The following is a 27,795-nucleotide window of genomic DNA, read 5'->3' as shown; positions in this document are numbered from 1 at the left end:
TAAATCATTCATTCTTGATATGTTAATTATTTCATTAGGTTAATGACAAAACCTGTAACCCTAATCAGCAACTGGTTTTGCCAGAGGATTACTCTGAAGGGGTGGGGTGGTGCTGGGCAAGGAAAAACCACCTGCCCTTCTCCAAAAGGGCCTTCTGGCAAGTCCTATTGCGATAATAATTTCCTCTTCCTTCCATACCTGCAACTCATCTGAAGGCTAACAACTTGATGTGCCAGGACCTTTAAGGGACTTTATGTGGCCCATGGATTTCTAGTGGGTTTCTACATGAGTTAGTATGAAAAGGTGTACACAGACCAGTGCATCCACCCCTCTGAATCAAAATAGTGTTTTCCCCCAAGGTTTAACTGGGATTTGTTCCAATTCATTATAATTGTTTTATTTTATTCTAAGACCTGATATGGATTACCTCATTCTGTGATGCAATTATTAAATACTCCACACTGCAGAACAGTTTTATGGCGCATATGGTAACAATTAAATGTTTTCTTTTTTGCAACAGAAAAGCATGTTAATATATTTAATGCAGAGTTTAAAGGACTGCATTTTTTTACTGGCCAAAGAAGGGTGTGTGTCCCCCCACACACACACCTTTCCACATTCTCTGTAATTGCATTCACTGTCATAAAATAGATGATGAGCATGACATTTGAAATGTTCACTGATGTATGTATACACATTCATTTTTACAGTGGCTAGATTGTACCATTTGCTTCCCACAGGGGGGAAGAAAGAGAATTACCCCTAACAGGGTAACCACCAGGTGAGTCTAAGGGCAGAACTCTGACCCAGATTCAGAGGGAAAGAGAAAGATAAGCCTTGTCTGCTGCCACCACCTGTTTGCAATAATGGCCTCTGGCTTTGGACCTCCTGCTTTAAAAAAAAAAATGGAGGTGATATTTTTGAATGCTCCCCCTTGTAAAATTGCCCCAGGATGTAGAAAACTAGCACATAACATCTTTATCCAAGGAAAGTATGACTCCTCTGAATGACTGCCTGAAGTCAGTAACGGCTGGATGAGGGAGAACAAGCTGAATCCAGGCAAGACAAGGGTGGGAGGTGTCTCCATGAGCAATTTACTCTAGGCTGGCTGCATTTGGAGGTTGTTAGGGATACATGACATCATGGCCATCCAGCAGACACCCTGGGGCTTATCACTGAAAAACTGGATTTCCTGAGATTGCTTAAGTCGGGTTCTCCACGGTATAGTTGTGTGCCCCAACCCCATGGGTATGCTAGCCCAGCTCAGCGGTGTGCCTTTCACCATGACCCCGGTCAAGGGGTGTTTCCTGTCCCTGTCTTTCCCAGTACAAACTAATTACTGTCTACTGAGAAGTAACTCTCATTGTGCTCAATGAAGTTTGCCCACTGTCAGGAGCGCCCTAGCTGCCTCTTGCAGTCCCCACCAACAGCCAGCTCAGGACACAGATGATGAGGAATTCTTTCCGAGACTTTATTCCTTTATTCCTTTATGACTCTGTCAGATACTAATCACTAGCGACAAAGCAAGGAACAGCACTGGGGAAAGATAGCAGAGTAGCGTATGCTCCAGGTAAGTCAGTTGGTCCCTGTTTGAAGGAGAACTGTGGGAAGACTCTGAACTTATGGGCTATGGAGAGATCCTCCCTCTTTCCCTTGGGTCCTCGGGACGCGACTGTTGTTTGCGTGCCAAACGAGCGGAGCGCCTCCTTTCGGCGCCCTCCATCTGGCGCCACTCCCTGCGTCTGCGCCAAGCGTCCAGCAAGCCCCCCTCTAGCGCTCTCTCACTGCCAGGGTCACTATCTCTCCCAGGAATGCTGGCAGGAGGAATCTCTGCCAGCTGCTGTGCCTGTGAGAGATAAGCGAGCTCCTCTCCCATGGATTGCTGTTCCTCCTCAGAATCAGAACTGCTCTGGGGCTCTCTGGGCTCAGTTTCCACCCTGACACGCACATCAGGATTTACAGAAATCACCCCCGCCAATTGAAATAGCACATTTTAAAGCACTAATTCCCTAAAGGCTGTAAAGTGCTTTCTCGAAGCTGTGCTTCTCCAATAAACCAATTGTTTGGTTTATTACCATTTGGAAGTAACTGCTTCCACCTTTGATGATCCAATCCTGTGCAGCCTTGGGTTAGAAAGGGGGCTGGTTTCCCATCCCTTTGTTTCCCCTCCTTTTCCAGCACAAAGATATGTGTGTCTACTCAGAAGTAACTCCCATTGTTCTCCGGGCAGCCTCTAACTTTTTAAAAATTAAAGTGTTAAACCGAAATAGCGCTTTTGTCGGCAGCCCCTACACTGCCCCCCATCTCAGTATGTCCCTATCTCGCATTTGTCCAGCAATACCTAAATCCCCTATCTCACTACCTCACTATGCCACTATTCGGGGGCATAGCTATTGCTGGACAAATGCATGATAGTGACCTAGTGACATTGAAAACCCCTTTGAAGGTGTGATTTTTGAACTTGTTCCTTTCTGGATGGGTGATTTCTTTCATGTCTCTTGTCAGGAGCACCCTAGCGGCCTCTTTCATTACACTCCAGTAGCCAACTCAAGACACAGGCGAAAGGATTCTTTTTAAGGCTTTAATCCTTTTACAACTTAATGACTCTTTCAGATGCTAATCACCAGTGACTAAGCAATGAACAGCAGAGTAGCTTATGCTCCGGGTAGGCAGTTGGTCCCCATTTGAAGGAGAATCACTTGAGGACCCTGAACTTATGGGCTAGGGAGAGATCCTCCCTCTTTCCCTTCGGTCCACGGGACACAGCCGTTGCTTGCACGCCAAATGGGCGCGACGCCTCCTTTCCGCGCCCTCCATCACTCATCGCTCCCTGAGTCTGCATCGAGCATCTAGTAAGCCCCCCTCCTGCACTCTCTCACTGCCCGGGTCACTATCTCAGGAATGCCGGCAGGAGGAATCTCTGCCAGCTGCTGTGCCTGTGAGGGATGAGCTGGCTCCTCTCCCACGGATTTCTGATCCTCCTCAGAATCAGAACTGCTCTGGGGTTCTATCGGCTCAGTTTCCACCCTGACATCTCTATGCCTCTTTCATGCATTAGCTCTATCACTCAAGTGCTTTATCATGCTATTACGCGATAGCACAATTGCGCGATAGGGCAAATGTGTGATAGAGGCATAGAGACATGAAAGAAATCAGCCATCCAGAAAGGAAGAAATTCAAAAATCACACCTACAAAGGGGTTTTGAATGTCCCTAGGTCACTATCACGCATTTGTCTAGCAACAGCTATTCCCCCTATCTCTCACTAAGTCACTATTGCACATTAGCGCTAAGTGCAATAGTGACAAAGTGAGATAGTGGTTTTAGAGGGGAGAAATAAAAAACATTTTGTGGAATTGGGCATAGCTTGGGGAAAGGGGTCTCCTCAGAAGTAACTCCCATTGTGGTCAATGAGGCTAAGTTTCTATCCATCGCTTTAGGAGAGTATCAGGAGAAGGAAAAAGGACAGCCTGGATGGGCGGGGGGGAGGCTTTCTTATTGGTTGAGCAGCTCCTTCCAGTCTGATGACGTTTTGTCCAATTCCCCCACCCCACCCGGAAGTATGTTCTGTGAAGTGACTTACACTGGAGCGGTGCATTCGCTCGTGGAGCCCTGCACAGACCAAAGTGCACCAAAGCCAATTCCTTGAAAAAATCTGGGTAAGCCTCACTTCACTTCTCCTTCCGTTGTCGTGGAGACAGGGTTGTGCTCGTTGTTAAGGGCCCTAATTCAGGTATTGAGGTATGTCAGCCAGTTCTGGATGGGGCTGCATTCCCCCTGAAGGAGCAAATTCATAACTTGGGGGTGCTTCTTGACCCGACCCTGCTCCTGGCACCCAGGTGGAGGCGACAGTGAGAAGCGCCCGTTACCAACTTCAGCTGATATGCCAGCTACGTCCATTCCTGGAGCATGTGGACCTGGTAAAGGGGGCGCACATGCTGGTAACCTCTAGGCTTGATTTCTGTAATGCACTGTACTTAGGGCTGCCTGTATATCTAGTTCAGAAACTCCAACTAGTACAAAATATGGCAGCCAGGTTGGTCTCCGGGACACCCTGTGGAGAACATATTACACCAGTTTTTAAATCTTTACACTGGCTGCCAATTTGTTTCCAGGCAACATATAAAGTGCTGGTTCTTACCTTTAAGGCCTTACATGGCCTAGGTCCAAAGTACCTTAGGGAGCGCCTTCTCCCCTACGTCCCAGCCCGCCCCCTAAGGTCCTCTGAGGGCTCTCTGCTGCGGCTGCCTAATGTGAGACTGGCAGCCACACGCAAGAGGACCTTTTCCTTTGCCGTCCCTCAATCGTGGAATGACCTGCCAGTTGAAATGCGCCTGCTGACTTCTTTGAAGATTTTAAAGCAGGAATTAAAGACTCTATTATTCCAGTAAAAAGGTAAAGGTGCCCCCAACCAGTTGTGTCCGACTCTAGGGTGCGGTGCTCATCCCCGTTTCTAAGCCGAAGAGCCAGCGCTGTCCGAAGACGCTTCCGTGGTCATGTGGCAGGCATGACTGAACGCCGAGGTGCACGGAACGCTGTTACCTTTCCCACCGAGGCGATACCTATTTATCTACTTGCAATTTCTTGCTTTCGAACTGCTGGGTTGGCAGAAGCTGGGACTGAAGACGGGAGCTCCCTCCGTCACGCAGCACTCGGGTCTCGAACTGCTGACCTGCCGACCTTCCAGTCTGCAGTTCAGCGTCTTAACCACTAAGCCACCACGGTCCCCATTATTCCAGTAGGCCTTCCCTTTTTAGAACTCTCGTTCCTCTTTGTTGATAGTTATATACTGTTTCTATGCTGTATTGTTTTTATTGCTGGGTTTTTTGTTAAATTGTTCTTTTAACTTTGTATGCCACCTAGAGTATTTTGTATATAGGCGTGTTACAAATTGTAGTAACAGCAGCAGCAGCAGCAATTCAGTTTGGAGTGAAAGGTTCAGTTCAGTCCTTCCCTCTGATGTGCTCATTTTCTACATGCAGGAAAGGTGGGGGTGGGGTGGGGTGTTAATGTAATGGAGCATTCAAAGTAGGACACTCACCCAGCTGCAATCTGAAATGGTCCTATCCAGAAACTATCCCCTAATGGCACAATTCTATTCATGTTTAGACAGAGAAAAGGCCTAAAACACCCAGCGTGCGCCAGCCAGCATTGCCTTTTCTCTGTCTAAACATGCATAAGATTGCGCCCTAATTCTGTGTAACATGTTGATTGGCTCAGGGACTGGAAGTGTGGGATTGCGGGGGGTGGGGGGTGGACAGAGTAAGGGATAAGAACCAGGGACTAGCAGCTGCTCATTTGGCTGGAGAAAGTATTCTGCTTCCTATCACTTTTTAAGATTATTTTGAGTATATGCGCCTTGGACCCAAAGCTGGTAACTTTTTCCATTTATAAAATGAGATCCAGCACTGGAGGAGAGAGACAGCAAAGGGAAAGAATAACTGCGGCATTGCTTACGGTGATGGTGAGGGACTGAGAATACACAGGCAGGAAGAGAGGAAATTAAACATTGTGACTGACCATCCAAAGCCGCAGGAATTGGCGAGTGTGTGCAAGGGCAATTGGACAATGGGGAGTCCACCGTGCTAGACGAAAGACAAATAATTTGAGATGCATTCCCAGCCCTATCATTTTCAATCTAAACAGAGGAGGTATGGTTTGGGTGGAAACCCCCCCACCCCAAACACACACACACACACACACACACACACACACACACACTGCAGGACATGGCATCTTTCTTGAGCAGTGGAGAACTTCAGAACTACATCTGGTACCCTAACCGTAACCCATTTGACTATACTGCAGTGCAAGGATTGATTGTAAAAAGAAGCTTTCCCCTCTATACGGGGCTCTCAGTTTCCCAAAGTATTTACGGAGCAGGATATGGAAGAAACCAAGACACTCCGTTCCTGGGTTGTTTATTGTGATGCCTAACCTAGAATTCAGGGTTGCTGGAGGACAAACAAGTCAGACTTTGAATGGTTCAAACTCTGGGTTGTTCATCCCCCAACAATCCAGAGTTCTAGGTTTGGACATCATGGTAAGCAGCCCAGGGACGCTTCATTCCTGGGCTGATTATCGCACTGGGAGTGGGTGGCTGGGCACATGGGAAACAGCACACATGCTCACTCGCTCCCGCTTGCCTTCTCAACAACTCACAATTTCTTAGCTGCTTACGCCATCTTAGCTGCTTAGCTGCTATGGGTTCTTACGCCATCTGAACCAGTGGAATTTTGTATTTTCAGTGGAATACAACCAATCTGCATCATCAAGGGTCAAGGAGTCAAGTGATGAGAAACTGAGCTGAGGAACATGCATGTGTGACTGGTCCTTAAAATGCTGTGATCCGTTTTAAAATGTGCCTGTTAATGCAGTGAATCAAGCAGCTTCTAAGATCTATTTGGTGTTACAAAACAAGAGAACAGTTTATTCTCCCCAACTGACTTCTTTTCCAAAAACAATTCATAGTGCAAAAATTGGGCCAGTTCAAGGAGCTACTTTACACAGCTGAGCTGACCATACAAAAAAGCAGAGCTCTTTTGCAAAAACAATATTCGGCATACCATTGTGCAGCTTAAGCGAACTCAGGAAATGTTTCAGTGATATTCAGCTTCCCTAGAGACGCTTTAAAACTACAGCTCATGAAAATGGACTGGTGTCCGAGGCATGAAAATTACAATGGGCTTCCTGCTTACATTTAACCCTCCCCCTGCCCCACCAAGTGTCTAATTTAAACAGTATGGCAGCATTCCAGTTGCAAAGCGTCTCCCTCAGGCAAGACCAAATTAAAAGGAGTGGGGAGGGTTGAGTTCAGCCACTTTCTAAGGGCTCCACATTTCTCTGCCCCATAAGCTTTGCTTTCCCCTCAGCCAGTCTTCACATACAAAGGCAGGATCTCACAAATGAGCCAACCACATACCCAGAGCCTCTATCACTCCTGTTCATCCTTGGACTGGACAGCCCTTCAGTAGGGGCCTTAAAAGTCTGTTTGAAGACAAAGACCTATAAGAAGGGAGAGCATCAGGGGCCTTGAAGTTGCCCATCCACAGTTATCACCTGGACAGCAGACTGAACAGGCAAGCACACAGCTCACCTGGTCACAGTCTTCCCCACTATGGTGAAACTTATTTATTTCATTTTTATACCACCCAATAGCCGAAGCTCTCTGGGAAGTCCACAAAAATTAAAACCACAAAGCACAACATAAAATAATATAAAATATGAAAGCTTAAAACCACAATATAACAGTACAACCACAATAAATCCTAGCAGCAATGCAGAGATTTAAAATACAGATTAAAACACCAAAGCTAAAAAACTAGGGGGCCCTCTACATGAGCCTTTTACTCTGGGGTGGGTGTGAGTCGAGGTCCTTTTGATTAGACGACTCAGTCACCACTTTGCAGCCATCCATGGTTTTCTCCTGGAAAATGCAGATTTCCAAGGAGGCGTTTTGCTGTGATATTTTTGGTTTGCTGCGGGTTTCCCGTGGTTGCAAGCTGTCTGTCCCTTCCTCAAACCAACTTCGCATTTGCAGTGGGCGTGTTGTAGGCATGCGTAGTGCTTGCATCGCTCTGTGACGCCCCTTTACTCCCGCTGTCCCTTTGCAGCTGCACAGTTACAGAGTCACAGAAAGGCGTTTTCAGTTATTTAATCACACTTTCGCACATTTTTACAGCTTCATATCTTCGCAATGGTTGCTTTTGGACTCAGTGCCCAAGGGCTGAGGGTGGGGCCCTTGGGGGAGGACCATCTTCACTCCAGCCACCATTTTGGAGCGATGGGTAGGCATGTACTGCTCACGCTTGTGAGTGCGAACCATCGCAAGAGTCTCAGGCTGGGGAATGGACAAACAGATGGCGTGGAAATGAAGCAGCACAAAACAATCACTTTTTACCTAACGAGGGACAGAAAGACACAGCAGAGCCCCTAAAATACAAAACAGCCATTGAAGTGTCGCACCCCACACTCACGGGACTGCACAGCTGCACATTTAAGTATAATGGGGGGAAAAAGGGGGCATGGCGGAGTCTGTAAGGGAAGCATGCAGTAAACCGCGAATGTATACCTCCAGAAGCTACTTTGAAGCTGAAATGCTGCGCAGTTGTGATGGGGTGGGGTGTGTGAAAGCGGTGCCATGTAGATGGGGCCTAGGAAGTTAAAATACTAAAATACTGGGAGAATAAAAAGGTCTTTACCTGGCACCGCAATGAGTACAACATAGGTGCCAGGCGAACTTCTCTAGGGAGCTCATTCCACAGCCGGGGTACCACAGCAGAAAAGGCCCTCTTCCTGGTAGCCATCCGCCTCACTTTCTTTGGCGGGGGCTCCCAGAGAAGGACCACTGAGGATGATCTTAGGGTCCAGACAATGTATGGTATTTCTATTTAAATTTTAGTAATTATTTCTAAACCTGCATATACATATAAATTAACATATACAGATGTGATGCCAATGTATGTCCTCTTTTTTGCTGATGCATTTCCTGTTTTAGAGGGATCTGCAAGGCCAAACTCCACATTCTGCTCATCACGCAGGTGTAGCTGAGCCTATTTTTCTTTACTTCAGTGTAACTGCATGTGGCCCTGATTTGGATCAGGACCAGCCCACTATAGAAGAATTAAACCATCCCCCAACCTGTTTTTCCTGAGAAGTCTCCATGGTGGGGAATTTGGGACAGGGATGGGGAGAACAGGTGGGAGAAATGTTTAATCCTTCCTTCCCCAAGCGTGCTGGTCCTGATCCAAATCAGCATCATATGCAGTTACACTGGAGTAAAGAAAACCATCAGGCTCCGCTACACCTTCATGATTTAACAGTATGTGTAGTTTGGCCCTCAGAGGCCACCCTAACCATATCCCTTCACTTCAGCTCAACTTTCAAACAACTTCCTGGAGTTTGCCAGCACCAGTTTAAACAGACAGGATCACACAAACTGAAAGGCACTCTTAAAGAGACACAGAGTTTAAAGCAGCATCCATCAAAGCAACTTCAACACTTAGGTCATTAATGGAAGGATCAAATGACAAATGCATACCATACTAAGTTAAGGATTTCCAGGGCTGCAGGGTTTTTTTAGTTCTGTAATACAGGCCTGGGGATGGAGTCAGTACGAAGCCAGAGGAAAATCATGCTTAGACTCTGACATTTGGGTGCATAACCTGGGTGCTAGTGGGGTAAAACCTCTGGAGTGAATGAAGAGAACTGTTGTCTTGCTTGGTATAGTACTGCCTGTATACAACAGAGTTTGAGCAAGGCTTGCTGGAGATGTTATCAGCACAGGAAACAGGAAGTAAGGGGAGATTTGGCCTCGGCCTAGAATAAGTTGACAACAGGAGCTCGTTGTTTCTGCTAACTACTGGTAGCCGTAGGAGATGTAACTTTCTGAGTCAGAGACAAAACCTGGCTCACAGATGCAGCCTGACGGACAAGTTGTTGGAGTTTATAGCAAAAGTACTCAGGCAGAAAAATGACCTAAGGTGGCCAGGGGTCCTCTTTTACAGAGGACAAGTCCTATATTTGAAGGAGTCCTCTGTTTGAAAAGATGGCCTGTCCAATTCCAGTTGACAGGGAAAGAGTCAAAGAACTGTTGCCTATCCACAGTTAACACCTGGACAGCAGGCAGAACAGACAGGCACAGAGGTCACCTGGTCAGTCTTTCACTCTATGGTGAAATGTATTTTTATTTAAATAATTTTTATTATTCTTTCTAAATTTTGTTGTTGTTGTTGTTGTTCAGTCGTTCAGTCGTGTCCGACTCTTCGTGACCCCATGGACCATAGCACGCCAGGCCTTCCTGTCCTGCGCTCTCTCCCGGAGCATGCTCAAGTTCATATTCATTGCATCCGTGATGCTATCTAGCCATCTCATCCTCTGCCGTCCCCTTCTCCTTTTGCCTTCAGTCTTTCCCAGCATCAGGGTCGTTTCCAGGGAGTTTTCTCTTTGCATTAGGTGGCCAAAATATTGGAGCTTCAGCTTTATTATTGGAGCTTCAGCTTTATTATCTGTCCTTCCAATGAGCACTCAGGGTTGATTTCCTTTAGGATGGACTGATTTGACCTCCTTGCAGTCCAGGGGACTCGTAAGAGTCTTCTCCAGCACCACAGTTCGAAAGCATCAATTCTTCGGCGCTCAGCCTTCCTTATAGTCCAGCTCTCACAGCCCTTTCTAAATTTGCATCTTTACATATACATTAGCATATGCAAATGCAAATGCTATGCAAATCACTCTCTTGTGTCCTTTTTTTCTTTGGCGATGCACGGCCTCCTTTTTGGCAATTCATAAGTGGCCACCCTACTTGAGAAAGAGTCTAAACTCTTGAGGCTTTGCATCAAACCCTGAGGCCTGATAGCACCCCTAACTGGCCATAACCTGTTAGGACGAGGGTGGTGGAGATTGGCAGAAGTCAGTAATGCTGGCACTGAAGAAAATAACAAACCACCTTTGCTGGGCTGTCTCTTATCAGAATGTGATTTTATAGTTGGAGCAATAAAAGGTGATGGTCAGTTGACAACCTGGGGGACACCCCACCCCTTACCTACCTCCATGAAGGAGTATTACAGGGATAGGCAACCTGGTGCCCTCCACGGGTTTGGGACAACTCCCATAAGCCCCAGCCAGCATGACCAGTGGTCAGAGATCATGGGAATTGTAGTCTAAACATCTGGAGGGTACCATGTTGCCTACCTCTAGTGTATATACACATGTTGCATTTTTTTTTCAACAGTTCTTTACCTGCGGTACCGTATGAACCAGTGCAGCAGGTGGCACAAACCTACTCATCAGAAACGTAAGTCCTGGAATGTATTTATTTATCTGCTAACTCTGTGTGGCCACTCATCAACAGATCTCTCTTGCATGGCAGTCTTTCAAGTAACCTTGTCTCAAGTGGTTAAACGTGTTAAGGGTTAAAACCAGCACTTTAAATTGGGCCAAGAAATGGACTGGGAGCCACGGCTGGTGATAAAGCCCTGGTGTAGTATGGTTGAAGCACCCAGTCGCAGTTAGTAATCTGTTTTGGACCAACTGCAGTTTCCAAACTGACCTAACAGGAAGCCCCACATGCAACACATTGCAGTAGTCTAAAATGACTGAGTCTTGTGGCTCTCCTTATGCATCAGGGGCTGTCTGACTTGATTTTTTTTTCTTTTTTAAGGAAATGTGTAGCAGTGTATATAAATGTTCACCTTAGCAAAATAAATTATGCTTCATGTATTGGAGGAGGAAGTATGTATTGGTAAGCCCAAATACCATCCACCAGTTCATGCTGAAAACCTGCAGAACTGGTCTATTAGAACTCATCCCAGGACAGGTAAAGGAACATGCGTTTTAAGAGCAGTAGTGGCACTGTTATACAGATTCCCCCCCCCCCCCCGTAACACATTACATCTGAATTTACCCCTAGAATCCTTTTGGTTTACGTTGGTTTGAGCACAATCACTTTTAAATACAACCTTCTGATTCTGTTTTTCATGCAACATTGCAAGCGGAGAATGAGGCAAAATCTGAAGGTATTTAGTTACCAGCAATTTCTGCTGTTGTGACTGGAGTGGGGGGCTGAGAGATGGAAACATAACTGGTGGGGAAAGAGTTAAGCAATCCCTCCTCTCCCTTTCCCCTGCCACTCTGCTCAAAATGGCAGCCTCTAAAGGCTGCTTTTCATTTTTGAAAAAAGTTGGTGCTTTTGTTACTACATACATTTGGGGCGAGGATCCAGTGGTTCCCAGTCAGCTGTGTTTTCAACCCAGGTTTGCCACTGCATTATGTGGGAAAGGTCAATTTAACAGAACAGCCCTCAAAACATTTTGGCCTCTTTTAAAAAGAGATACAGCAATAAAGGTCTTCTCCAGTTACAAAATCCAGAGCTTGGGCAAGCAACTCACAAAAGGAGAGTTGATCAAATAATGAAACCAGCAGAGCGCCAATGTCCACTCTGTTAAAAGGAGAAACTATATAACCAACTGGATTAAACAACAATAAATCTAAACAGGAAATTCCAGCCACTGCCACCAGCTGTCAATTAACCTTACACTAGATTGTAAACTCAGTATAAGATGCATCCTCTTCTGCAAGCAAATCTGCAGAGGAGTCAGACCAAATTAAAAGGAGAAAGTACAGAGCCTCAGTCTAGGCTGAGTCTCATAACAAATATTGCCAATTATCAGAGCATGTTGAGGAGGCTCAAGTAACACCAAAGCCCCTCTTTCAGCAACTGCAGTCTTTTACCATTCGGGCTCTAATAAACATGTGTTCCCAATATCTTCTCTCATGAATATGTCTCCTTCAAAACCAAAACACTGCAAGCTTGCCAATACCAAACCTTGATTGGAAAATGCATACCAGTTGACCTTTGAGCTCTTCCCCCGCCCCATCTCCGGCTATGTGAGACATGTGCCTTCCTCTTCAAGTGAATAACTTGTCCACTGGAATCCAAATTATCTGAAAGATTGCTTTCTCCCATATATGCCTAACCAATCCTTAAGATCCTCTTCAGAGGCCCTACTCCAGGCTCTCACTCCAAATGAAGTGAGATGGGTGTCTACTAGGGAGAGGCCCTTCTTGGTGGGAGCACCCCAACTTTGGAATAGCTTCCTGAGACAAGCTTGCCTGGTACCATCTTTATGGTCTTTTTAATGATAAATGTCTAGGGATGTATAAGAATTTCATTCTGTTCACAAATTATGCAAGCATATCCCAAATGCAAGCTTTTGCTTTTGTTTTGTTTTTTTTTTGAGAAATGTTAGCAAATTCCTGACTTTGTGATTGCTTTAGAAAAAATCTGATTTTTTTAAAAAAAATATGCACTTTGAAATGCACATTTTTTAAAAATACACATTTTGACACCTTAGTCAATGAGGGGGAAATGCTCATTTTTGAAAAATACGCACAGAAACGTGCACTTTTGTTGTTCAAATGAGCCAAAAAACAGGAGCAAGCCAAAACAAGTGTAGAGGTGATTTTAGGACAACTGAAGTGAGCTTCAAAATCTCTGGTACTTCCATCCCTAGTTTATACCATTTATTCACCCAGCCCTTTTAAACAGTTCTCTCTCTCTCTCTTTACAATCTGGGCAACTAATTTATGTTTCATATCTTATTGTATCTCTGAATTATCAACTATTTTATTTCTTCCCATACTGGAAAGAACCATTTTTATGCTGCTTTTTACTGTTTTGATATTGTATTTTAATATTGTATTTTATTCTTTTAATTTTCTGTAGCCACTCAGAGAAGGTATATTATTGGGTGGCCATGCAAATAGATTAAAATAAATAGATAAACAAGCAAACAAACAAACAAAAGACCAGGTGACTCAGATCAACTCAAAACCTTGAACTCTGGCTCTCCCTGAAAGATGCTTTCATCCCTGTTGCCATCACTAGTCCATTGAAGTGACAGGGTATTTTATACAGGCCTGTCTTCTATTTGAACGGCTACCAGAGGACTGCCCTCTATTTGAAGAGCTGTCCAGTTCAAATCCGAGATAAAGATAAAGAACCAGCAGAAGGAAGAGCTGGGCCTTGAAGTGGCCCATCAACAGCACCAGGACAGCAGACAGAGCAAGGCACAAAGATTGCCTGGGGGGGATCTTCATGACAATGGAATGAGAAGCGCATTAGAGTATTACCCAGATTTTCATGGAATCAGCTTTGCTCCATCAGAGATACATGAAGCAAGATAAGCCAAATCTACAGTACAGTGCCTTTGAAATCTGGTTTTCAGGGATCACACAGAGCTTGAAAGGAACATACTTCCGGGTGGGGTGGGGGGAGTAGAACTGAATGTCATCAGCCGAGCAGGGGCTGCTCAACCAATGAGAGAGGATTGTTTCCTGCCCCTGTCCAGGCTCCCCCTTGCTACTACATTGTTATGAATGGAGAGCAACTAATATTTTTCCCATATATGCAGATTTCCCTGAAGAAGCCAAAATCTCCTGTTTTGCAGTGCAGCATCTGAAGGCTCCCCCCAAGAGCTTCCCCCACCCCAGTTTTGCCCCATTCCAGCAATCTGTCACAGAGTTATTGCTCCCACCCCATTTTTCCCCATATGCACACTTTTGCCTTGAGAAGCCAAAATCCCCAGTTCTCGGGTGCAGCATCTGACCACCAACTCCAACCACCCTGAGTGCAACTCAGCTGCTCAGTTTTGCCCCATACCAGCACTCTGCCCTGGAGTTATTGCTTCCAACTCCCCCCTTTCTCCTCCCTGCTCTCAATGAGAAGCTCCCGTAAACCCAAAAGTTCATTACTGCGATAAGCAGAGAAGGGATTTTACCTAACAACAGAGAAATAACTTTACATCAGAGAAACTACAGAACATCAAAGAAGCATAACATCACAATAGTGATTTAAGATTTAAAAGAGCATTGGAGAAGCGAAAGAGCACTTTAGGGTGAGTTACTAAAGTTAGCCTTTAACCCTTTCACTGCAGGGGAGCAAGATTTATTTCTTACTTCTGAGTAAACATGCACAGAAGGGGGGATATGTTAAAGATTAAAAACAGGCTAGCTAAGGTGAATGAGTGTCCCCAATACTGTAGTAATGTAAGGGGTCTCTGCTGAGGTCCTGGGGATTTTCTACGACTTCCATTGGGGAAACAAGAGGGAATGGGGCATCCCACCCCCTTGACCACATCACTTCCCAGTCTCAGAGGCATGCCCAGGATTTAATGGGGTGGGGCATGGCACACTGTGGTAAAACTGCCAGGGAGCCGCAATCAGTGAAAAGAAATTGGAGTAAAAGGCGTTTCAGGAGATGTGGCTTTTCAAGAGGGAGGCGGCTGGTTGGCAGCAGATTGGTGATGACGTCATCTGTAGGGATGTCAGAGAATTCCGCCACGGATCTCGGTGAGATCCCCGAAATCTGTGGCGGAACGGCCTGCCCCCCCCTGCCCCCCCACGGATCCCCCCCAGGATGAGACTTACCTGGGGCGGATGTTCCGGGTGGCAGCGGCTGCAGGGGCTGGTCTTCCAACCGGCTGCCACCACCGCCATTTGCAATCTTGTCGGGGGGGGGGTGTTTTTTGTTTACAGAGACGTAATAGGCTACGTAAAGATTAACGCAGCCTATCATGGCTGGGTTAAAAAAAAATGCGTACGCAAATGGCGGCGGCTATGGCCGCCGCCATTTGCATTCCTTATTTTTCGCTGTCTTAGTCTACGTAAATATTTACATAGACTATGATGGCGAAAATAAAGGGGAACGCAAATAGCGTAGCGGGCGCTATTTGCATCCCTTTTTGATTTGCCATTTTAGCCTACGTAAATATTTACGTAGGCTAAACCGGCGAATCAAAAAGGGACGCAAATAGCGCCCGCTACGCTATTTGCGTTCCCCTTTATTTTCGCTGTCTTAGTCTACATAAATATTTACGTAGACTAAGAAGGCATAAAATAAGGAACGCAAATGGCGGCAGCCGTAGCTGCCACCATTTGCGTATGCGGGGTTTTTTTGTTTTTTGTTTTACCTAGAGCCCTCCGCAGTCGGAAATCCGGCTGCGTACGGCTCTGGCCTGGGCCTAGCTGGCTGCTCCGCAGAGCTGCCGCAGAGCACAGCCAGCCATCGAGGATTCCAGGGGGGAGGAACAGATTGCCTCCCCCCCCGTTGAGGATTTCGGGGGGAGGGAGGGAACACCTCCCCCCCCACCATGAACATAATCTGCGGAAAGGTAAGTGACTTTCGTACATCCCTAGTCATCTGTCACAAAGGAATTCAGACTGCTCTAACTTCGCACTAAAATGCTTGTGAAGACAGCCCCCAGGTCATAGTCTTTCACGCTATGGTGAAATGTGCTCTATTTTATTTAAATCATAATAATTCTTTTTTAAATCTGCATCTATACATATAAATTAGCATATGCAAATTTTATACAAAATGGTGTCCTCTTTTTCGGTGATAGATTTCCTCTTTGGGGGCAATTCATAAATGGCCACCCTAGCAATGCTACAGCCGCTAGGAGTAAGCTGTGGTTAGCCTATCACGTGAAAAACCACAGACGCAAATGGCGTCCGCTACGCCATTTGCATCCCTAAAGCTCTTAGTTTAAGCTAAATGCAGCCATTTACGGCTGCATTTAGCTTAATCTAAGAGCTTTATGGCCGCAAATGGTGTAGCAGACACCATTTGTGTCCAGAGTCAGCCCTCACTCAGCCAGCGATACCGCACGGCAATGGCAGCCGGCCGTATCGCCAGCGATACAGAGCCGGTGGCCGGCTCAACGGGATCAGCATGGAGTGGAGCCAGCAGAAGAGGATTCCGTGGGGAGGGACGGATCGCCTCCCCTCCAGGCAGATTCCCCACCGGGACGGAAGGTAGGGAATCCGCCCATCCCTACCTGGCACTCATATCTGCAAGCCACCATTTAAAATTTCCCACAGTGCCCCCAATGTACTGTTGCTCTGGGGGATTGTGGGTAAATTTAAATGGTAGCTTTTAGCTGTCTGCAAATGCAAATTCTGAGTGCACCACCAAAGGGAAGAGGGAGCAATTGGCCAGGTCAGTCTAGCCCCCTCCTCTCTGCTCCCATCACTTCCTGCTACTTCCTCATAGGCCCAGAGCCCACACATCCTGCCATCCTTTTTTTTCTGCCACTACTGCGTTTGCAAAAAGTCATCCAACGGAGCTGTTTCAAGTGGTCAGGGAACTTTTATGCACTAGCCCGCAAGTGAAGAATTTAACCTCTTGACAGCCCACTGTGAACAATTTGCTCAGCACCTTGTAGACAAAATTGCTTGGATCCTCTCTGACTTGGATGCTATAGTTGATACAGACCCAGTGGATATAACTTTGGCCCCTGCTTGTCCAGTGTTATTGGATACTTTTCAATGTGTACAGCCTGAGGATGTGGACAGGATCCTGGGAGAGGTGAGAGTCACCATGTGTGTTCTAGATCCTTGCCCTTCCTGGCTCATAAAAGCAGCCAGAGGTGGACTGGCCGAGTGAGTAAGGGGTGTGGTTAATGCCTCCTTAGTCAAGGCAGAATTCCAGCCTGCCTGAAGGAGGTGGTGGTGAGACCTTTGTTAAAAAAAACCCTCCCTGAACCCCACCATATTTGATCATTATTGGCCATTCTCCAATATTCCATTTCTGGGCAAGATATTGGAGTACGTGGTGGCCTCCCAACTCCAGGGATTTCTGGATGAGACAGATTATCTAGATCCATTTCAATCTGGCTTCAGACTCGCTTATGGGACAGAAACAGCTTTGGTCACCTTGGTGGATGACCTACACCAGAAACTAGACAGGGGGAGTGTGTCCCTGTTGGTTCTGCTGGACCTCTCAGCAGATTTCTATACCATTGACCATGGTATCCTTCTGGGCCGCCTCGCTGGGATGGAACTTGGAGGCACTGTTTTACCGTGGCTCCATTCCTTCTTGGAGGGGCGGACCCAGAAGGTGGTGCTGGGGGACTTCTGTTTGACTTCCTGGTCATTGGCCTGTGGAGTTCCTCAGGGTTCTGTTTTGTCCCCCATGCTATTTAACGTATACATGAAACCACTGGGAGAGGTTGTCCAGAGTTTTGTGGTTCGGTGTCACCAGTACGCTGATGACACCCAACTCTATTTTTCCTTTCCATCTAATTCCAAGGAAGCTGTTACGGTGCTAAACTGGTGTCTGTCGGCAGTAATGGACTGGATGAGGGCAAACAAATTGAAGCTTAATCCAGAAAAGACAGAGGTGCTCCTGGTCAGTCAAAAGGTAGATCAGGGAATAGGGATTCAGCTTGTGCTGGATGGGGTTACACTCCCCCTGAAGATACAGGTTTGCAGCTTGGGTGTACTTCTGGATTCAGCCCTGAGCTTGGATGCCCAGGTTTCAGTGGTGGCCAGGAGTGCATTTGCACAGTTAAAGCTAGTGCGCCAGCTGACCCATTCCTTGAGGTGTCTGACTCGGCCACAGTGCCACATGCCTCAGTTACATCCCGTTTGGATTACTGTAACACACTCTACGTGGGGCTGCCTCTGAAGAGTGTTCAGAAACTTCAGCTGGTTCAAAGAGCTGCTGCCAGACTGCTGACTGGGGCTGGCTACAGGGAGCATACAACTCCCCTGCTAAAACAGCTTCACTGGCTCCCAGTTTGTTTCCGGGCACAATTCAGAGTGCTGGTCATGACCTATAAAGCTCTATACAGCTCGGGTCCAGGTTATCTGAAAGACCATATTCTCCCCTATCAGCCAGTTCATGCCCTGAGATCTTCAGGGGAGGCCCTTCTCGCAGTCCCACCACCATCACAGGCTCGCCTGATGGGAACGCAGGAGAGGGCCTTCTTGGTGGCTGCCCCAAAGCTCTGGAACTCCCTTCCCAGGGAGGCAAGAGTGGGACCCTGCTTGGTATGTTTTTGCAGGCAGGTAAAAACTTTTTTGTTCCAGCAGGCCTTTGGGGATAGATAGTCTGGACCTGTGAGAATATGATGGATTAGTACTATTTTTATAGTGTTATCTTTTAAAATTTTGATATTTTATACAATTTTAATATTGATGATTTAATTATATTTTTAACTTTTGTGTATTTCTATTTATATGTTTTAACTGTGCACGTTTTTAATGTTGTAAAGCCGCTTTGAGTCCCAGTATTGGGGAAAAGGCGGGATACAAATTTTTTTTTATTTTTATTATTATTATTATTGGAAGAAAGCAGAATTGTGCCCCCAGGGTGTTTGTTCTGTTTCCCATTGAATACAGTAAACAACTTCCAGAACACTTTAATCACTTTTGGTTCCATGACACTTCTCAGTTGATGGTGCACTTTAGAATTTGCACTTGCAACCACAATAATATCCGATACACATTCCCAGATTCTCCCTGACATGCTTTTGGCACACAATCATAATGCTTTCCGAATTGCTTGATCCACTTTTGAGTCTTTCTTTGACACAAAAGTGGCCAATGCCTTCTCAGCAAACAGTGATGCTGATGTCAGCCATTTTCTTGCATCTAATCAAGGATAGACAACTTATCTCGGGGGAGAGTCACTTTTCCTTCACTCTCCAGTCCCTGGTTCTGAGCACTGCAGCTATTCATTTCCATGGGCCCATTTTCACTAGTGATTTACTCTAAGCTGGCTGCGTGTTGAGGTTGTTAGGGATACATGACGTTGTGGCCATCCAGCAGCCTCCCTGGAGCTTATCAGGGAAAAAACGGATTTCCTAAGACTGCTTAAAGTCCGATTCTTTTCCTTAAGTTGGATTCTCTGTGGTATAGTTGCTGTGTGCCTCAACCCCCGCATTGACCTCAGTTATGCTAGCCCTGCACATGGGTGTGCCTTTCACTGTGACCCTGGTCAAGGGGTGTTTCCCAGCACAAACCAATTAGTGTCTGTTCAGAAGTAACTCCCATTGTGCTCAATGAGGCTTGTCTGCCAAATGCGCATATAGGAAGTAAGTTCTTCCCCTCTCCATTATGGAGAAAGGGGGGAGAGCCTGGAGGGGGGGAAGCCTCTCTCATTGGTAGAGCAGCCCCTGCCACTCACATGACGTTCACTTCAAACCCACCCCCCCCAGGAAGTATGTTGTGTGAAGCGACTTAAAATGGGGCGATGCACACCCTCATGGAGCCCTACCCAGACCTAAATCAGCTTCTAGAAAAATGCAGGTAAGCCACTCCTCCTTTCTCCTTCCATTGTCATGGAAACATAATCCAGGAAGTTCCCACCATCAAGAGATGGTCAGACAAGTTGCCCATTGACTGCAAACCTCTGACCACACTGTCACTGGCATCCAGTAGCATGTCCCAGAGTGGGCTGCCTGTTCTTTCATATCCTCTGAATTAATTCTTCCTCCCACTGACATAGATGTGAGCTAATTAGTGGAAGGTCAGAAAGCAAAGCAAACACACACACAAAGGCAACAGCAGTCTTTGATCTCTAAGCTTTTATTGTGATGCAGAATTTCCCTTTGCCAGTACTCTTTAATTTGCAGTAGGACTTGAACATCTTGCAAGGAATGTCTTTGTCCTTAGCTAACACCCACCAACCCACCAGACCCTTAGCTGGAATGATATTAAAAGCTCCTCCCCCTTTGTAGTGATGGTCATGATTATATGTAACCATACATGGCTGCTTTACAGAGTAGCATAAGCAAAAACAGACAGGTCCCTGCCCTCAGTGGGGAAGATAAATGAGGGAAGGAGAGGAGGGAAGAAAGGGAGGAAAGAGAGATAAGGGTAACAAATATATGAGCCCCTGAGTTTCATGACTGAGCATGAATTTTAACCCATGCCTCTCTGGTCTATTCATTATAACACCACACTAGCCTGCAGATTAAAAAAAAATAAAGGCTGGATGGCCACCTGTAGCAGCTGATGTCCTGCACTGGTACAGGGACTGACTAGATGCCCTTTTGAGATTCCTTCCAATGCTTTGATTTTTATGAGATGGTTTATATGCACATCCACACAGAGCATCAGCCCCTCCAGAGCCATTTTGGATACCTGACTCCAGAACTGGAGTGTGCACCCTGAACTCACAGAATGTATGTCTTCCTGAACCAGAGCTTCACACTCCCTCCCAATCACAGAAGCTGATATTTGCATGCTAGGGCTGCCAGCTCTTAAATCAGAAACATAAAATTCTGGAAGCTGGGCAGCCCCGGTCTCGGGGGTGGGGGTGGAGCCGAGCTCAGTGCAAAAGCCATCTATTCACAGTTGTGCAGCAAAAGAAAGAAAAACAGCCAAGGACAAAACAAAATGGCCAAGCCACTTCCCCCATGCCCGTCACTGGCTGGCTACCCTGTTGCATACCCATATTCCATGTTGTACCTGAAGATAGCTCTGAAGCTTGCACAGTTTTAGTCCCAGGTTTCACTAGGCTAGATTCCAGTCTAAGGGCCTTTGGTTCATGTAGGGTGGCCACTTACACATCACCCCTCAAAAGAGGAAATGTGTTACTCCCAAAAAAGAGGACACAGATTGGCATCACATTTGCGTATGGTATTTATATGCATAGATGCAAATTTAGAAAGCATTATTATAATTTAAATAGAAATGAAATAATCTCATCATATTGGGAAGTCTGTGACCAGGTAACCTGTGTGCCCACTCAGTCTGCTACCCAGGTGCTAACGGGTGATGGGCAACTTCAAGGCCTCTCCCTGCTCTCCGTCATGTTCTTGAGTTTCACAACAGTTTTGGACTGGACAGTCCTTCAGACAGAGGACTGTCCTCACCAACAGCCCTTCAGATAGAGGATTGTCCTCTGTAAAGTAGAGTACATGGCTACCCTAGTTCAAGCCCTGGAATCTCTGACATACATAAGATTGGAAAATTACTTATCATAAAGCCTAAATACCTGAGGAACCATTGATGTAGAACAGATAGTCAGTTAATGATGTTGTAGGACAGTAGTTGTTCTCCACACAGTTATTAAAATTAGCTAGCATCTTAGCTAGCTCTGGGCATTTGACAGAGTTCGCATACCAGAGGGGGTTGGGAATTAAGGGCACACTTGTTTAATTTTGAAAGAAACATATTAATGATGGCCTTTCCTTGTGGCAATAAATGGTAGCTTTTGTTTATTAAATTTACATTATCTACCCTCAGTGCCTCAAAAAGGCATGTGCAGTGAGGTTTTTGGAAATATGCAAATGTATCTAAATATTATTGGCTACTCCATTAAAAGGCTGAAGGTGAATCAACTAAATAATCCCAAATTGGTCGGCAAGCCTAATAAATATAGGAAAATACAATTGACATTAAAATAGCCTGTTAGTTTAAAAAGCACAGTGGAGTTTCAGTCTTCTGTCCTTCAGGCCCTCTACTGGTATGTGCTGCACTGCAATGGTCATTTCTCCTGTTTAAATGTTGGTGCCTTTCAACAGAACAGCGGACAGAAAATGTATTTCCCACCTCCTTTTGTGGCATGCTCCCTTCAGCAAGGAATGGTTTTGCAAACATTCTTGGGGCACTAATGCTTTTTTTTTTTCTTTTAATTGACAAAAATGGAAACATTTGGTAATATGCCAGTCACTGTGAACAATCACTGTTATCTTACATGATCAGTATTCTGACTTTTTCTTAAAGGCAAACAAGCACAGCAATAACTGGAAACAACTAGATTTATCAGTCCCCCCCATCACAACTGAATTCCAGATGTTTGCATTCTGGTGCGTCTCAGGTGAAATGAACAGCAGGAATGTCAGATTTTTAAACAGACTCGTCAGTGTTTAGTTTGAACTTATCTCTAGATTTCTACTGCCACATGCCCCAGCCCAGGGCATCCAGTGTTTCCTTTTGGGGGTCACCCAGAGACATTTGACAATGGAAGAGGAGAAGTTTCTAGGAAAGGGGATAGAAAACAGATGCTGAGGAATGGGAGAGGAAGCAGGAAGAATATGTATATAAACAGCAGAAGGAATGAGGAATGCAAAGAGGAAAATGAGGAGGAGAAACAACACTGAAGCGGACTGCAATAAAACCTGTATTGTATCCCAGGAAACTTTAATGGCAAATGCATCAAAGCAGCAAGCAGTTTGGGGAGTCTGGTCAAAGGTCATGATTTTGGAGGATGCATAAATAGTTACCCTGCAGTGTTCTTATTAGCTTTTGTGAAGACAAATGTATCCAGCTTTTGAGGAGAAAAGTATTGAATGTAGAATAAAACTCTGACAATGTTGATTGAAAATGTGCCATATACATTTACATATTGAATATAACCTGTGTGCACCTCTGATTGTTAGGAATATTATGTGTTTTCCGTAGTGTCTGCGTGTCTCCATGGGCAGAGCTTACAGTTCAAATCTCCATGTGATGGATGGGTATTCAGCAAGGCACCACTTGTGAGAGACAATTCATTCCATCAGAAAATTCTATGCAAATGGAGCAGCAGGTATTTAACAGAAGAAGTTATGCTCCAGCCTTCTACAGCAATCGTTTCCAAGCATTGTGCCTGCTTTTGCACACTAACGTGCTGCAAAAAAAGGTCCTTATTTAATTAAAGTAAAGACTCGTGTGAGGCACTGGGTGTGCCTTTTTCCAATCACCTTCTTTTGAGGGGAGGTAATTCTGCAATGTCTCTACTTTCAGAATGATGGGAGTGATACAATCCCATCTGATGCAGAGACATACCAATATTACGTGTTCTTAGATGAGTTCTCCCATCTCTGCTCCTTTGTTTTGTTTATTATAAAGAGTCAAATGTCCCTCCAACTTTAACTCAGAAACAGAATCTTGCTATTATTATATTCCACTTTTAAGTCAAAGTCATCAGATGATCCTGAAAAATGTGCAACTGTCTCAGTGTGTGCGCGTATGTGTGTGTGTGCGCGCGTGTGCGTGCCTTTGCACACAATACCCATTTTAAGAGGGCTTGAAAGGATTGTCTTACCTGGATCATGGAAAGGAACCAGTGCAAAGTTGTAAAGCGGTCTCTTGGGTCTCTTCAAAGAGGTCTCCAAAATTTTGGACGCTCCCTCAATCACCTGAACTAAGTCATCGTACATTGAGCCAGTCACATCAAACACAAAAGCCAAGGTAGACGCTCCTTCTGGAATTTCTTCAACTGTGGCTTGAGTCTCCAGTTCTGCATCAGCATCTTGCGCACGGCAAGGAGAAAAAAGAAGAACCAAAAATACTGATGTATAGAATCCCACGGCCCATGGGGGGACATTGCTGTGGGAATTCATGCTTCCCCCACCCCCTCCTCCCTGCTACCTAAACAATGTACTCAGTTCCCCACACGACACATCACAAAAGATCCAATCTGGTTTTACAAAAAGAAGAACAAAAATTAATCTTTCCTTTTTTTTTCAAAGCAACAGTAAAAGTCCTTTTTTTCTCTTTTTTTGCCCAAAGAACTTTTCACGGACTCAAGGGAGGTAGAGAGGCAAAGGGAATGTAGCAGCCGTTTGCTTGCAAGTTGTTGGCTCTTCTCCCCTTCCCCAGCCTACTTGTCTGCAAGAGTTTGGCAGCCTCTCACCAAGGGAAGGGAGAGAGAGTCCCATTCATGTCCCCTGCGCAGCTGCTGCTACTTCTGCCGCCGCCTCTGGATTCTTTGGCAAGAGGCAGAGGCTCTCCAAAGTTCGGCTGCTGTTGGGAGTCTTTGGCTACAGACTCAGGCTTCTAGCGGCGGCTGCTGCTGCTGAGGCAACAAGTGGGTGCTCAGCTCAGCTCAGCTCGCCCTCTCATTGGTCCACCCCACTTCCCCACCTTTGCCTCCGAGGCCCCCTTTTAGGGTGACTTGTTAAAAATGGTATTTAGGGTCACCGGAGTGCCACAAAATCACTCAAGACAAATCTCTTTCATATGTAGTCGTAAAAACACAGCCTCAGTTGTGATTCGGTTGTGGAGGAAATATGTGGGAAGAGGGGCGGGGGTCTTTTTCTGGTTCCTTTTATCAAGAATATTTAAATACACTTAAAGCAATGGGGGGGGGTTCACAATCCACAATTGGACAATACCTTTGTTAGGACCACAGTACTCCCTAACTGTGGATTGTTTCCCCCTAACAAACCCTGGATTTTTTATTTTTTTTACTCAGCAGCCAATGCTGTCTCCTTTTAGCAATAAGGAATAGCTTGAGCTTTGGGAGGCATGGATGGTTTGGTAGGGAAATCACACCTCAAAAGGCACATGAAAGATTCCCCTGCTGCCTATATTGTGATATTCCACAGCAAGAATAATTTCAGCTGAGATTGGAGGCCACAGCTGCCTGCCATCAGATTGGCTGGTTCAGGCAAAATTGGGGGAGTGGGGGACATTTATTGCATATGCACCCACTGAATGCAAATTCATATGAACAGATTAAAAAAAAAAAAATCTCCTCTTGGACCTGCTTTTGATTTGACACATTTGGCATCTTAAAATCAGTTTTTTTGCAGATTAATTTTCTGTCCATGGGAAACCCACAAGCAGGACACGAGCGCAACAGCACCCTCCCACCCATGTTCCCCAGCAACCGGTGTATATAAGCATATTGCTTCTGAGACTGGAGGTAGCATATAGCCATCAGGACTAGTAGACAGTGATAGCCTTCTCTTCTAGGAATTTGTCCAACCCCCTTTTAAAGCCATCCAAAGCGGTGACCAGATTAAAGGATCTCCCCATGCCTGAACGTATTAAGCCATTTTAGCAAACCAATGACCCATCTAGTGGTTCTGTCCCACTGCTTTTGTGGCCAGGGCCAGCTTTAGCTGTGGGCGAGTGGTGGTCGCCAGGGGAGCCGAGCTGAGCTGAAGGGGGATGCCAAGCCGAGCTCAATCTCTGTTTTTTTGGTGTGTTTTTAATGTACTCTCTCCAGTGAGCTAGGGTGGCAAAAAGCAAGTGTCTGTAGACTTTTTTCTCAAGATTCTGCAGGTTGCCTGCACTAGGGACCAATGCTTTTCAACTTGTTCATAAATGAAGTGGAATTAGGAGTGAACAGTGAAGTGGCCAGGTTTGCCGGTGACATCAAGTTATTTAGGGTGGTCAAAAATAAAAAGGATTGTGAGGAGCTCCAAAAGGATCTGTCCAAACTGGGAGAATTGGCAGCCAAATGGCAAATGCAGTTCAATGTAAGCAAGTGTAAAGTGACGCACACTGGGGCAAAAGATCCCAATGTCAAGTATAAACTTATGGGATCTGAGCTAGCGGTGACCGGCCAAGAAAGAGATCTTGGGGTTGTGGTGGACAGCTTGATGAAAATGTCAACCCAGTGTGCGGCCGCTGTAAAAAAGGCAAACTTCATGTTAGGCTTAATTACAAAAGGAATTGAAAATAAAACTGCCAATATCATACTGCCCCTATACAAATCTATAGTGTGACCACGCTTGGAATACTGTATACAGTTCTGGTCACCACACCTAAAAAAAAGATATTGTACAGCTAGAAAAAGTGCAGAAAAGGACAACTAAAATGATCAAGGGGCTGGAGCATCTCCCCTATGAGGGAAGGTTACAACAGCAGGGATTTTTTAGCTTGGAAAAAAAGAGGGTAAGGAGAGACATGATAGAGGTGTACAAAATTATGCATGGTGTGGAGAATGTGGATAGGGAGACATTTTTTTTCCCTCTCTCATAATACTAGAACTCAGTGGGGTCATCCGATGAAGCTGATTGGTGGGAGATTCAGGACAGATTAAAGGAATTGCTTCTTCACACAGGGTGTAGTTAAACTATGAAAATCACTACCACAGGGTGTAGTGATGGCCACCAATTTGGATGGCTTTAAAGGGGGGGTCAGGCAAATTCCTGGAGAAGGCTATCAATGGCTACTAATCCTGGTGGCTATGTGCTACCTCCAGTACCAGAGGCAGTGAGCCTATGTACACCAGTTGCTGGAGAACATGGGTGGGAGGGTGCTGTTGTGCTCATGCCCTGCTTGTGGGTTCTGGGTCAAGACCTGGTTGGCCACTGTGTGAACAGAATGCTGGAGTAGATGGAGCCTTGGTCTGATCCAACATTGCTCTTCTTATGTTTGGGTACTAACTACAAAAATGATCTTCCTTCACTTAGCTTTAAAGTATGCTTCTTTTTCAATTTTCACTTTGATGTTATTTGCACTAGGTAAAAATCAGTGGAACACAGCTTTGCTTTGAGGCAACATTACTGAGCACTTAGCACTTCAAATACTGTAAACATTATAAGAACTGCATAAATAATAATCAAATAAAAAGGTGTAGGAGTGGTGTGAGGCCAGGCCTGAAGTAAAGAATCCTTCCTTCCTGCGTAGTGGAGAAGGCCAGCAGCAGGACACAACTAGAAGACCTGTGAGACTGTGCCCCAGGAAAGAGAAAGAAGCTCTGTCAGAAGGGGTTTGGAATTTGGAGGAGGTACTCAGGAGAAGCACAGTCCAATCCCTATTCCCTTGTCCCCAGGTAACAAAAAATGAAGCACTTCTATCATTCTGCTTGATCCCTGGGCAAGGAGGAGCTGCAGGCAAGAAGTCTCAGATGTAGTCTGTGTATGCAAGAATTCTTGCATGTGGCCTCCAGTTTTGTACACATATGCATGGTTCCTTCTAGGGGACAGCAGCAGGGCCCCCAACATCATACCTTCACCAGGCCCCATAAACTCTCTCTGGTGGCCCTGCAAAGCTGACCACGGGGACAAGGGGAAGATCAAAGGCACTCCTTGCCCAGGGTGCTATTTATCCTAGGGCTGGCCCTGTTTGTGGCCCCACCATGTCCTGTGCTGTTGTTGCTAAATTTGCCATGGTGACAGTGGCAAATATCGCACCGATTTAGCAAGACAACAAAGTGCATGGGGAACTCTTTCCTGGATCTCAGGCCAAGATGTTTCCCAAGCATGTTGCCTAAGATCCTTTTTTAATTGAAGATGGCAAGGAGTTTGAACCTGGGTTGCCAAAAAAAGAGGAAACGCAACACCAAAAAAGAGGGCACAGGTTGGTATCAAATTTGCATGTGTACATTTAGAAATCTTTGCTATAATTTAGATAGAAATACAATACATCGTACCTTATTGGGGAGGACTGTGACCAGGTGACCTGTGTGCCTACTAAGTCTGCTGTAAGGTAAAGGTGTCCCCAGCCAGTCATGTCCGACTCTAGGGGGCGGTGCTCCTCTCCATTTCTAAGCCGAAGAGCCAGCGCTGTCCAAAGGCGCTTCCGTGGCCATGTGGCCGGCATGACTGAACACCGAGGTGCACGGAACGCTGTTACCTTTCTCGCCAAAGCAGCACCTATTTATCTACTTGCAATTTCTTGCTTTCGAACTGCTAGGTTGGCAGGAGCTGGGACTGAAGACGGGAGCTCACTCCGTCACGCAGCACTCGGGTCTCGAACTGCTGTCCTGCCGACCTTCCGGTCCGCAGTTCATCGTCTTAACCACTAAGTCACCATGGCCCTCAAGTCTGCTGACCAGATGCTAACT

At 45.8% G+C, this 27,795-nt stretch overlaps 1 protein-coding gene and 1 long non-coding RNA gene across 2 annotated transcripts in view; one reads left to right on the top strand and one right to left on the bottom strand.

The window, feature by feature from the left end:
- Positions 1-23,659, bottom strand: part of HMCN1 (hemicentin 1) — a 349,376-nt gene extending 325,717 nt beyond the window's left edge. Inside the window, exon 1 of the mRNA XM_084848192.1 lies at positions 23,317-23,659. Coding sequence (XP_084704318.1) covers positions 23,317-23,614 — 298 coding nt within the window. The 5' untranslated portion in view covers positions 23,615-23,659. The remainder of the gene's footprint in view (positions 1-23,316) is intronic.
- On the top strand, positions 8,906-22,637 carry LOC146347799 (uncharacterized). Its single transcript, XR_014789895.1, has 3 exons — positions 8,906-9,652; positions 10,729-10,791; positions 22,014-22,637. It is a non-coding gene; the product is annotated as an uncharacterized LOC146347799 (long non-coding RNA).
- Positions 23,660-27,795: the final 4,136 nt, after the last annotated feature.

The sequence above is a fragment of the Heloderma suspectum genome, chromosome 4 (genome assembly GCF_057233095.1).
Source record: "Heloderma suspectum isolate Gila_16-S chromosome 4, 16-S_ref, whole genome shotgun sequence".
NCBI classification, from domain to species: domain Eukaryota; kingdom Metazoa; phylum Chordata; class Lepidosauria; order Squamata; family Helodermatidae; genus Heloderma; species Heloderma suspectum.
Note: the sequence above shows the minus strand (reverse complement) of the source record. Positions and strands in the feature narration are given on the sequence as shown.